An 11,338-nucleotide genomic window follows, 5' to 3' on the forward strand; every position below is an offset into this window, starting at 1 on the left:
CATGATTGTTTTTGTCTGTTATTTACAAAATTTGTGACAGAAATTGGTTGAAACTGAAAACAGCTCTATACTGAACGTTGTTTTGACCTTTTTTCGAACTAAATATTGATTATATTGATCTATTTCGACACAGTAACTTTCATTTTTCATCAGATTTGATCGTTAAAATCTGTTTTTCTCCTCATGCACGAGCCTCCACGTCTTTATATTCATGTTTCCGTCGCTATAAACCCTGTGTTTATGTCTGAGGAGGCGTTCAGGGACCCGGACAGACGCAGTATAAAGGGTGGATGGAGCGTCCTCCCTCCTTTTCTCAGAGCACAGTGACATGTTGACTCAAGGTGCAGCAGCATGTGGGGAATGCTATTGAAGTCTGGGCTGAGAAGTCGCTGTTTGTCTGCAGGATTTCAAGTGTTTCTGTTTGTGTGCTTTTATTTTGACAGTTCACAGTTTGACTCTTTAGAGCAGGAGGAAGCTGCTGGTTCGTGTCCGTCCTTAATTCATCTCCACCACCACCAGAGATTTATTAACTATAGAAATTAGCAGCAGCTTCAAATTAACATTAACAATTTAACAAGTTTTTTATTGTTACAACACTGTAAACACACGTCATCTATCAGTCGACTGAACAGCAGCAGTTGTTTAATGAAGCTTAGACTAAAATATTTAGGTTGAATATTAAAATTCATGTTATAATTTGATATATAATTGAGTTCAGGGTTAAAAAAAAGAATAAAAAGCAATGCTACAGTTCATGTTTTACAATAATAAACCAAATAAGAATATAAAAAATCATAATTAGGCTTTTATCATGTGTTTAAAAATCATTATTAAAGCAGAAGTAAGCGATCCGGTGGTTTTGGCTAACTTCTTGTCAGCCGATGGAGTTAGCAGTCCCCGCCCTCGTCCCTACGTCACCACATTCACGCGCATCCCATGGCTGCACACACAGAGAGGACCGCCCCTTTATGCCGTTCTCTCTCCTCATTGGATAAAGGTTGTAGGATACAAGGAAAGTTTTCTCCTCTGCTTACAGCAGAGCAGAGTGACTGACAGACCCGTGTTTCAGACCAAACACTCTATAGAAGTGATTGCTGTCGGAAGATACAACTATTTAAGACTTATATTAACACAAATATTCCTCTTACTTCTGCTTTTATATATTGAACGATACATATAAATATTAAAATCTGAGCTGTTTTGTTCTCCTCTACTTAATCGCTATATTTCTATCTAATTAGTGGAACATTACACAGAGCAGAGTGAACCTTGACCTCCAGGTTATAGTCAGTAGTGCCTGTCCTGGAAATACCCATCAGGAACCTCCAAAATAAGACATAATTTACTGTTTTCTGTTTTCTTTTCATTGATCCCACGCAGGAGAACATCCGAATCAACTGTAAGAAATAAATAAAGTACGCACATTTATAAGTAGTTGCATTCAGAAAGATATTTTACATAACCTGCATTGTAAATATTGAAATATATCGTCCTGAATCTTGCCAATAACATTCTGGTTTCTTGCTTGGGGGCCGTGGTGGAGCTCAGACCCCGGGTCGGCCTCCTGTGATGTGGGTATGAGGTCACCCTGCTGGGCTCAGCGGCTCAGCCTTCTCCCCCCCCACCAGATATAATTCAACGCTGCGTTATCCTCCAGCTGATCCGGCCGACTGTAAACGCCGTAAACAGCAAACAGCTGCCGATCAGTGTGGACTAATGTGTTTGTCTGCTGCTGTATTTATAGTGACCTGTGGTCCGCAGGCGTCGCCTCCTCTTGTCCTCTGCAGCAACGAGGATGAAAAGTTCAACGCTGTGACGTCAGGCAAAGAGTTTTAAAACCTCCGTCGTCAATCCAGCAACAAAAACCAGTGCAATGATCAAATAATCATTCAATCATTTGATCGATGCTGCAGGATCACAAAGGCCTGATGCTGCCGAGTCGTGTTTTCCCTCACAGGACTTGAACGCACCTTGGTTTTTTGAAGATTGTGAGAATTTGAAAGTGCAGCCAATGAAGCAGGAACCAAGTTTAGATCCTTGTTTCCCTGAGAGGAATCATCATCTTCTTCTCTATATTTAAAGATTAAACATAGCTGTTTTTTGTTTTGTGACAGCCCGTAGATAAGAAAGAGAAGATACACACAGACACATCTCTGTTGCGTCTCCATCCTGCAAGAGAAGAGTCAGCAGCTCAGATTGAAGAGCAGGTTCAAGGAACGATGACCCATATCAGCCTGAGTCCATCATTCAAGGTAACGAGCCCTGAGTTTATTGTGTTGGACTTGAACGCACCTTGGAGATGAGGAGGAAGTGTAACCAACAAAGTGGGAACTAAAGTTAGATCCTAGTTTAGTTTCAATTAACCCTCCTGTTGTCCTCCTGGGTCAAGGAAGGAAGGACAAAGGGAGCGATGGGAGAAAAGAAGGAAGGGGAAAAGGAAGGTAAGATAGATGAACAGATTGGGTCAAAAAGGAAGGAAGAAGCAAGGATGAAGGGAAGGAAGGAAGAAAGGAAGGCGAAAAGGGTTGTGGAAAGAAGGAAGGAAAGAAATACAGAGGGAGGGAACAGATTGGGTCAATTAGATCAAAAGGAAGAAGTAAGGACGAAGGGAACGAAGGAAGGGAAAAAGGGAGAAAAGAAAAATGGATGGAAGGAACAGATTAGGTCAAGGAAGGAAGGAAGAATTGTGGAATGATGAAAGGGAGAAAGGAAGGAAAGAAGGAAGGATGGAGGAAGGGAACCGGTTGGGTCAATTTATTTGGAAAAGTTTAAAAAGAAAAGGGAAACACAGACACATTTCTGTTGTCTCTGATGGTCCAGAGAGGGGGCTTCTGGGTAATGTAGTACAGAGTCAGCAGCTGAGATTGAATGAACATGGTGCGTTTGAGTGCAGATCCAGGTGAGGGTTCATGGCCACAGGTGTGTTTGTCACTTCGTCACCTGCAGCACAGACTCTTACGTCACATTGGAGAGAAAGAGAGACAGGGAGAGAGAGAGCAGAGGGAAGGAGGGAGAGGGGGTGAGAAAGTTTAGCAGGTCTTAGGGTCCAAAAGGGCGGAGGAGGGCAGGTCCAGGTCCAGCAGGGCGCGGTCTCCTTCTTCTCCCGCGGCGGCACCTCATCTGTTCTGTAGTAGGATCTCTTCCATTTGCAGCGCTGCCACAGGGAACTCACTGAGACTCACTGAGACGCATTGAGCCGCATTGAGGAGCGCGAGAGGCACAAACCGCTGCGGGGACACGCGCTGACCGCCAGCCTACGCACCGCGCGCCTCCGTGTCTGTCTGTTAGAGCCGTTTCTCACAGCTCCGACACAGAGAGGCCGCTTTGAACCTGCCTGCCAAGATAAACTCACCTCGCCTATTTATTTATGCCCCTGCCTCCTGGCCGGGCACTCGGGACAGCGCGCAGTCCGGATCCGGATCTCTCTGGGTCTCCGCGGACACTTTTACGCGCCGGGAATGGCGACTTTCCGGGAGCCAGCGGGGATGATGATGATGATGATGAGTCCTGCTCCGTGAAGCTTTCCCAGCGGTGACACTTTGGGGGCGGAATGCTGCTCCCCACGCTGGTGACGTGCCTCGCCGCCTGGTGCTGGTGCGCCTTGTCTCTGCTCAGCCTGGCGCCGCTCAGCGAGGGCTGCGGCCCCGGACGAGGCTACGGCAAGAGGCGCTCGCCGAGGAAGCTGGTGCCGCTCGCCTACAAACAGTTCAGCCCCAACGTGGCCGAGAAGACGCTGGGGGCGAGCGGGAGGTACGAGGGGAAAATAACGCGCAGCTCCGAGCGCTTCAAGGAGCTCACCCCCAACTACAACCCCGACATCATCTTCAAGGATGAGGAGAACACAGGTGCAGACCGCATGATGACACAGGTAACCCCCTAGACTAGAGCCTCTAATGTTCAGTCAGTCTGGAGCTTTTTCTGTGTTACCTGCTGCACTTTGCCCGGTCTTTACACACGTGGACACTTTGGTGTTTTTTTTCCTGGTTTCTTGCTGCTGCAGGACTCAGACACAAACACACACAAACACACAGATAAACTGGTTTATTGCTCTTTGACTCATTTTTGGTGACTTTCTCCACCTTGGCACCTGATTATCGGAGTTTTTTTTTTTTATTCCACTTGTCTGCTCAATAAAAACACGTCAGATTTAAGGTGGACTTGTCCCAGAGCCGCTGCAGCAGCAGCAGCAGCAGCAGCAGAGGGGGACCGGTCTCCTCTCAGTGGAGCCTTCAGAGGCGCAGTGTGGGCAGCTCGTCGTGCGTAAAAGAGGGCAACCCCGCGTCTAAAAATGTCTGGAAAAGCGGTCGCTCTTAATTAAAACACTATGTCCTCTGTTTTACATCATGTTTTTTGGTGGAAAAACAGCCAAAAGTCGTATTTAGTCAGAGCCCGGGTCAAGCGTGGACTGATGTTTACCGTGTTCGTTTTTAGCCCGACTGGCCTGAGTTAACAGTCGCCTTTTGGACTGTCAAACATTTTTACGACACCGTCATTGATGTGGCCCCGGGTGGAATTTATTTGACTCCCAATTTCCCCAGGAATAAAGTATTTATATCTGGCTCTTGTGACCGCGGGCTTCCTCCCCGAGCGGCGGCGTTTATGTCCACAGACCCACGTGGGGGGGAGTGGGGAGGGAGGGAGGGGAGTGGGGGGGAGCGCGCACTCGGCTCCTGTGGAGCTGTCACCTCAGCGCCGCTGCGCGCTGCAAGAAGTGTCCGAAAAGTGGAGGGAAGCCCCCTTTTTTCTTCTTTTCTTTACATGCATCTGCAACACGTGCAGCCTCCAGCCCTACAAAGGCAAAGTGCAGTAGGCTATCTGGTAGAATTTGATATTGGTACTGCTAAAATTTCCAAAGTTATTATTTTTATTTTGCTGTCCATCCAAAAAAACACTGTGAAACCAAGGCAAAGTGCTGTATCTTAAATCTGTCAGTTATTCATAATTTGATTCTTAAACCTGACAATGCAAAACACAAAAAGCTGTTTTTCTCAGTTTGGCATTTTTTACAGCACTTTGCCTTTGTAGGGCAGAGTCTACACTGCAAAAACTCAAAATCTTTCCAAGAATATTTGTCTTATTTCTTGTCAAAATGTCTAATTTCTAATCAAAACTAATCTCTTTCCACTTAAAATAAGAATCATCACCTAAAGATGAACTTGTTTTTAGATCATTTTCACTTGTTTCAAACCAATTTTCACTTGAAATAAGTAGAAAAATCTGCCAGTGAAAGCAAGTTTTTGGTGCTTGTAATAAAGAAAAACTCAGAAATCAGATTTTTCTACTTATTTCAAGTCAAAATATGTTTGAAAGAAGTAAAAAGTGTCTAAAAACAAGCTACTTTTTAGTCTTATTTTAAGTGTTTGTTTTGACTAGAAATAAGACAAAAATTCTTGGTAAGATTTTGAGTTTTTGCAGTGCAGGAGCGTTTGGCTCCATCGGCCGCGCATCAAACGCCTCATCGGCTGCACACGAGCTTTGTGCATGAAACCAGAAATCCACACACACATGAACACACACACGTCTCTCTCTCTGTCTGTGTCCTCCATGCGGGACATTTTTTGCAGCGCGCACCCCGAGAGCCCCGCTGCGCGTCAGCGGCGTTAAAACCTGCGCACAATTTATGGGCTGGAAGCCGCAGCAGACAGCCTCCTGTTTGTCTTTGTGCTGATCCCGTGTTACTTTTGTGTTTGTTTTCGCAGCGCACGTGTGTAAAAATAACCCTGAAGCCTCAATTATCCCGATTCTTTTTCTTTTTTTTCTTTTTAGGTTTTATTTTTTAGGTTTTTTTCCTCGAAGAAAAAAAAAACCTCTTTGTTGACGTTGAACTCCGGAGTTTAATCAGTTTCTGTTCGGGGTTTGTTGCAGCCTCGTTGACATGACTCTGATTCTGTGAAACAAGCCTTTTAGACGCCACATGAAACTCAACGAGGCGTTCAGGGACACTTTTTTTTTCTGCAGCGCTACCTCTGTGCATATAGGCGCATGTTGTCCAATGTTTGTGCAGCCAGCGGTTTGGGTGCAGAAACCGCTCCTACAGATGTGTGTGCGTGCGTGTGCGTGCATGCATGTGTGTGTGTGTGTATACCTTGAAAGGAAAACCAACAAAATGTATCGTCTGATTTATGAACTCCAAGTCGTTGCTGCGACCGCACAGAGAAAACATAAGAGGTTAAAATCCACAGTGGACACTGTGAAAAGGCATCTGTGGCCGCGCAGCCCGCGAGCTATTCTTATCACAGCCAACATGGAAAAAGACATTTATAGGGTTTAATCCCAGTTTTCAGGGCGAACAGGGAGAGATTCAGGAAACGCTGCATCACTGAGACGCGCATTCATCCGATCGCTCAATAAGTCAGTGAACAGGCGCCTTCTTTCTGCCTCTGCTCTCATTTCACTTGACATGTATCAGCTCCTCTGAACTTATTATTGACCTCACCGCAGCGACAGACTGACTGAACCTGGATCAGTTTAATTCAGTGTAACGTGGAGCAGCGCCCCCTTCAGGTCAAAACTATAGAGTAGTTTTTTTCTCTCTCAACTTTATTCTCCTCAGTTTAGTTTTTTTATGTTGTAAAATCTCAGATCTGATAATAATGACATGAAACAGCACGCTATTTTTAGAACGGCGGAGCAGAGCCGTGAGGTGCTCAGAGCTACGCTACGGAGGCTCATGGGATTTCTTGGTTTCCCTCATCAAACTCATCAAATACACAATCCAACAACTCCACAACGCTCTGGTGGACAAGTTGTGACCTGCACATTCACCACGCTATGAGATAATAACAGAACGTTACCAGACAGAGTTGTTGTAGAGGTTAATGCAGAGACTGCTTGCTGAAAAACTGTCCCTGAAGGCAACGTGCATCAGCTGTTTTGCATGAATTTACCTCTAAAACAACTCTGTCTGGTGACTATAGGGATTATTGGCCAATTTGCCAAAAATGTTGAACTATCCCTTTAATGTTTCTGTGAAGATGAAACCGCCTCCGTCCTTCAATGGAGCCTCTCACCTCCTGTTTGCTCCCTGACCAGACCCCAGGTTTACAGGGACACTGAGACACACACACACACACACACACACACACACACACACACACACACACACACACACACACACACACACACACACACACACACACACACACACACACACACACACACACACACACACACAACCATCACCACACCCCACCCAACATGGCGTTCTGGCCACAGAGAGCAAACATCGGGCCGAGCAGGGACAGCAGGGGTGCATTGTGGGAAACGCTGCCTGTCACCACAGACAAGGAGGTGACAGGGGTCAGTTGTGGCTTCTCAACCAGTGGGCGGGGCTTAGACTGTGACATCATCATCATCATCAGAGAGGTCAAACAGGTCACGTCGGCTGTGAGGAAGAAGAAGTTCTCCCAGTTTAAAGCTGCTGTCCATCACAATGTAACATAATCAATAGTCAATACTAATAGTGATCAGAATGATGAGGCTGCAGCTTAATGATGACGAGTGCATCAGCAGTGGGCGGGGCTTAAATATTGACCTCAAGAACAAAGTTCAGAGGTCACATCAGCTGTAACTAAAATAAAAACGAGAAGAAGGAGCTCTCTGAGTTTAAAGCTGCTGAACTATGTTGAAAATATATCAAATATTCAGTTTTTTTGACCATAAAACGGAGGTGCATCATGACAAAAACTTGGCAATTAAAGGCGTGGGGGGAAAAAAATCTTTTAAATTTTATATGTATGGTTCAAGCAGAAGTTGCTTTACAAAATTAATAAAAAAAGATTTTTGAAATAATAATTCATAATGTTTTTATAGCTTGAATTTACAATCGCAGATTTTTTACAAAGGTGTGTTAACGCAAGGCTATACTTTTTGGAAATTTGACACTGCAAAAAAATAAATGTTACTGCTAATCTTTCACATATACCAGGCTGCAATAATCAAAGCACAAATAATCCAGTTTGCATGAAGTATATTGCAAATATATCAAATATTCTGTTTTTTTAGACCATAAAATGGAGGTGCATCGTGACAAAAACTTGGCAATTAAAGCGTTAAAAGGGTTAAGAAAAAGAAGCTCTCCCAGTTTAAAGCTGCTGTGTGTCAAACTGATCAATAATCAATACTGATATGGATCCCTGTGTCCCTGCAGCGCTGCAAAGACAAGCTGAACTCTCTGGCCATCTCGGTGATGAACCTGTGGCCCGGGGTCCGGCTGCGCGTCACCGAGGGCTGGGACGAGGACGGCCACCACTCGGAGGAGTCGCTGCACTACGAGGGCCGCGCCGTCGACATCACCACGTCCGACCGCGACCGCAACAAGTACGCCATGTTGGCCCGGCTGGCGGTGGAGGCCGGCTTCGACTGGGTCTACTACGAGTCCAAGGCCCACATCCACTGCAGCGTCAAGTCAGGTGAGACGGGGAAGGACAGGAAGTAGATTTAGGAACAGGGTTTTTTTTTTTTTCAAGGTGAAGACAACATGGCGGCTACGAGCTTCCTGTTTCATGCTTCTTCTGTGGTTTCCAACGCTTTAACCGCAGCTTCTAACAGGAAGTGCTTCTGCTGCCTCCTCCTCCTCCTTCTCCATCTCCATCGCTCTCTCCTTCCTCTTCCCTCTCCGCTGCTTTGCTCTGACGGCTCCTGTGTGACCTCACGTCGCTTTGTGACCTCACAAAACTTCAGTTATTATTAAACTAAAAACTCCTTTTCCCACAATGCAAAGGGAAGTTATTGATTATCTTATAATAAAGGCGAATGGGGAGTGGATGTTTAAGGTTTTTTTTTTTACATAAAGGTGGTGGTTTTTGTGTAATTTAAAATATTATAACATTAGATTCAAACTGATTAATAGATTAGCAGTTAGCAAAGTAACAGCAGTGTCTCTCTCTCACACACACACACACACACACGCTGAAAGTCACACACTCCTGACACATTTGACACTGAGTGGTAATGAGATTTTCCTTTTTCTTTTTCCCCTCTTTCTTTTTCCTACTTTTTCTCTCCTTTCCCTTCCTCCTCCTCCTCCTCCTCCTCCTCCTCCTCCTCCTCCTCCTCCTCCTCCTCCTCTCTCCTCCCAGATCGGGTTGCGAGGGCCCAGTCCTTGACTTGATCAGAAGGGCAACAAATCAAGTTGGTATTTGTTTCACGTTTTTTTTTCTTCTGTTCTCCTTTAAATTCTTCTGAGAAAAAAAGAGGAAAGAATAGAAAAGAAAAGTGGCAGGTGAACAACAACCCCCTTTAAAAAAAAATCATCCTTAAAGGTCCAGTGTATAATATTTGTCAAGGTTTATTGGCAAAATCGGAATATAGCTACTACTCATAAATATATTTTTATCAGTGTACAATCGCTATAAAATAAAATGTTTGATTTTGTAGCCGTATAATTCTTCTTTTATATATACGTACGGAAAATCCAGCCAGCCAGAGCCCGATTCGCGAGTTTCACGCTCATAAATAAACCAACAGAGAAGAAGGAAAGAAGGAGGAGGAGGAAACAGCAGACAGTCGTCCCAGTCCTGGAGTACAAGTCTTTTTGTCCTCGGAGGCCACCGTCACTTTGCCGACGGGAGCGAGTGAGCGATGCGAACTAGAATATGAACGTGAGATATCACGGTTAGGTATCACTGTTTTTACACACTGGACCTTTAAATCCTCCTTAAGGCAGGAAGGACAAAGGGAAAGAAGGAAGGAGGGAGGGAAGGAAGGAGAAAGGGGAGGAGGGAAGGAAGGACAAGATGGAGGGAGGGAACAGATTCGCTCAAGGAAGGAAGAAGAGAAGGAAGGGAAGAAGGAAGGAAAGAAAGATGGAGAGGAAGGAAGAAGTAGTAAGGACGAAGGGAAGGAAGGAAGGAAGGAAGGAAGGAAGGAAGGAAGGAAGGAAGGAAGGAAGGAAGGAAGGAAGGAAGGAAGGAAGGGGAAAAGGATTGTGGAAAGAAGGAAGGGAGAAAGGAAGGAAAGAAGGAAGGATGGAGGAAGGGAACAGATTGGGTCCATTTGAAGCCCTGAGAGGTGGAGTTGGAGGGAGGAGCCACCAGGGGGCGGCAGAGCACCAGGACCAGGAAACACAGGAGTTAGAAAAACAAACGATAATTGACTTTTATTCCACATGAAGTTTATTGTTTTGTTTTGTTTTTGTTAATAATAAAAGGTTTAAGTGGATGTTAGAACAGAAACACGTGAGCAGGTGTCGTCTGGCAGGTGATTCTGAGTTTCCTGCTCTGCTCCTTCCTCCTTCACCCGACTTATCTTATCACCTCCACCCTGTCCACACACACACACACACACACACACACACACACACAGCTTTTGTTCTTTTATGTAGGACAGAAAAAGTCAATATTTAGCCAAGGGGAGTTCTTACTGAGGCTCGTTACAATGATTACGATGTAAAAAAAATATATGTTTTGTTTTCTTATTTTGAACTCTAATGACCTTTGACCTCTCTCTCTCTCTCTCTCTCTCTCTCTCTCTCTCTCTCTCTCTCAGATCACTCGGTGGCGGCCAAGTCTGGCGGCTGTTTCCCCGGCGACGCTCTGGTCACGGTGGCGGGCGGCGGTCAGACGTCCATCAGCGAGCTGCGGCCCGGGGATCGAGTCCTGGCCTGGACGGGCGGCGGCGGCGGCGATGGCGAGCTGGTTTACAGCGAAGTTCTGACCTTCCTGGACCGCGACCCCGTGACCCCAAAACTCTACCACGCCCTCCACACGGCGTCGGGGGCGGAGCTCTCGCTCACCGCCGCCCACCTCGTCTTCGTAACCGAGGGCAACTGCTCAGAGGGGGCGGAGCCAGCCCGCGGCGCCCTCAGGACTGTGTACGCCAGCGACGCCCGGCCCGGACAGTGCGTGTTGGTGTCGGAGGGTCACAAACCTTCGGGGCGTCTGTCGCGGGTTACCCGGGTAACGCTGAGGGAGCGGCGGGGGGCGTTTGCGCCGCTCACCCGGGAGGGCACGGTGGCGGTGGACGGCGTGGTGGCGTCCTGCTACGCGGCGGTGGACCGCCACGCGCTGGCCCACTGGGCGTTCGCCCCGCTCCGGCTGCTGCACCGCTGCTGGGCCGGCGCCGCTGGTCACCACGGCGACGGCATCCACTGGTACGCCCGGATGCTGCGCTGGCTCGGCGGGAAGCTGCTGGACTCAGGACGCCTCCATCCGCTGGGCGTCGCCCCGGACGACAGGTGAGGGAGGGAGGCAGCTGAGGCATGATGGGAAAAAAAAGAAAAAAAGACAAAATCAACAGAGAAATCGAGAAATGGACTCGAACGCGTTTGAAAAACATTATGACACAATAATTTATACAGAAAACAACTTTACACATTAAATTCAAAACTCATTCATTT

At 46.6% G+C, this 11,338-nt stretch overlaps 1 protein-coding gene across 1 annotated transcript; it reads left to right on the plus strand.

Annotated features, from left to right (window-relative positions):
• Positions 1-3,550: 3,550 nt before the first annotated feature.
• Positions 3,551-11,180, plus strand: LOC310996951 (indian hedgehog B protein-like; the record flags this gene model as incomplete). Its single annotated transcript, XM_083986500.1, has 3 exons — positions 3,551-3,868; positions 8,150-8,411; positions 10,489-11,180. 3 exons carry the CDS (start codon positions 3,551-3,553, stop codon positions 11,178-11,180), a joined length of 1,272 nt encoding a protein of 423 aa, XP_083842626.1.
• Between the last annotated feature and the right edge of the window lie 158 nt (positions 11,181-11,338).

Source organism: Trachurus trachurus, assembly GCF_905171665.1.
Source record: "Trachurus trachurus genome assembly, chromosome: 2".
NCBI classification, from domain to species: Eukaryota; Metazoa; Chordata; class Actinopteri; order Carangiformes; family Carangidae; genus Trachurus; species Trachurus trachurus.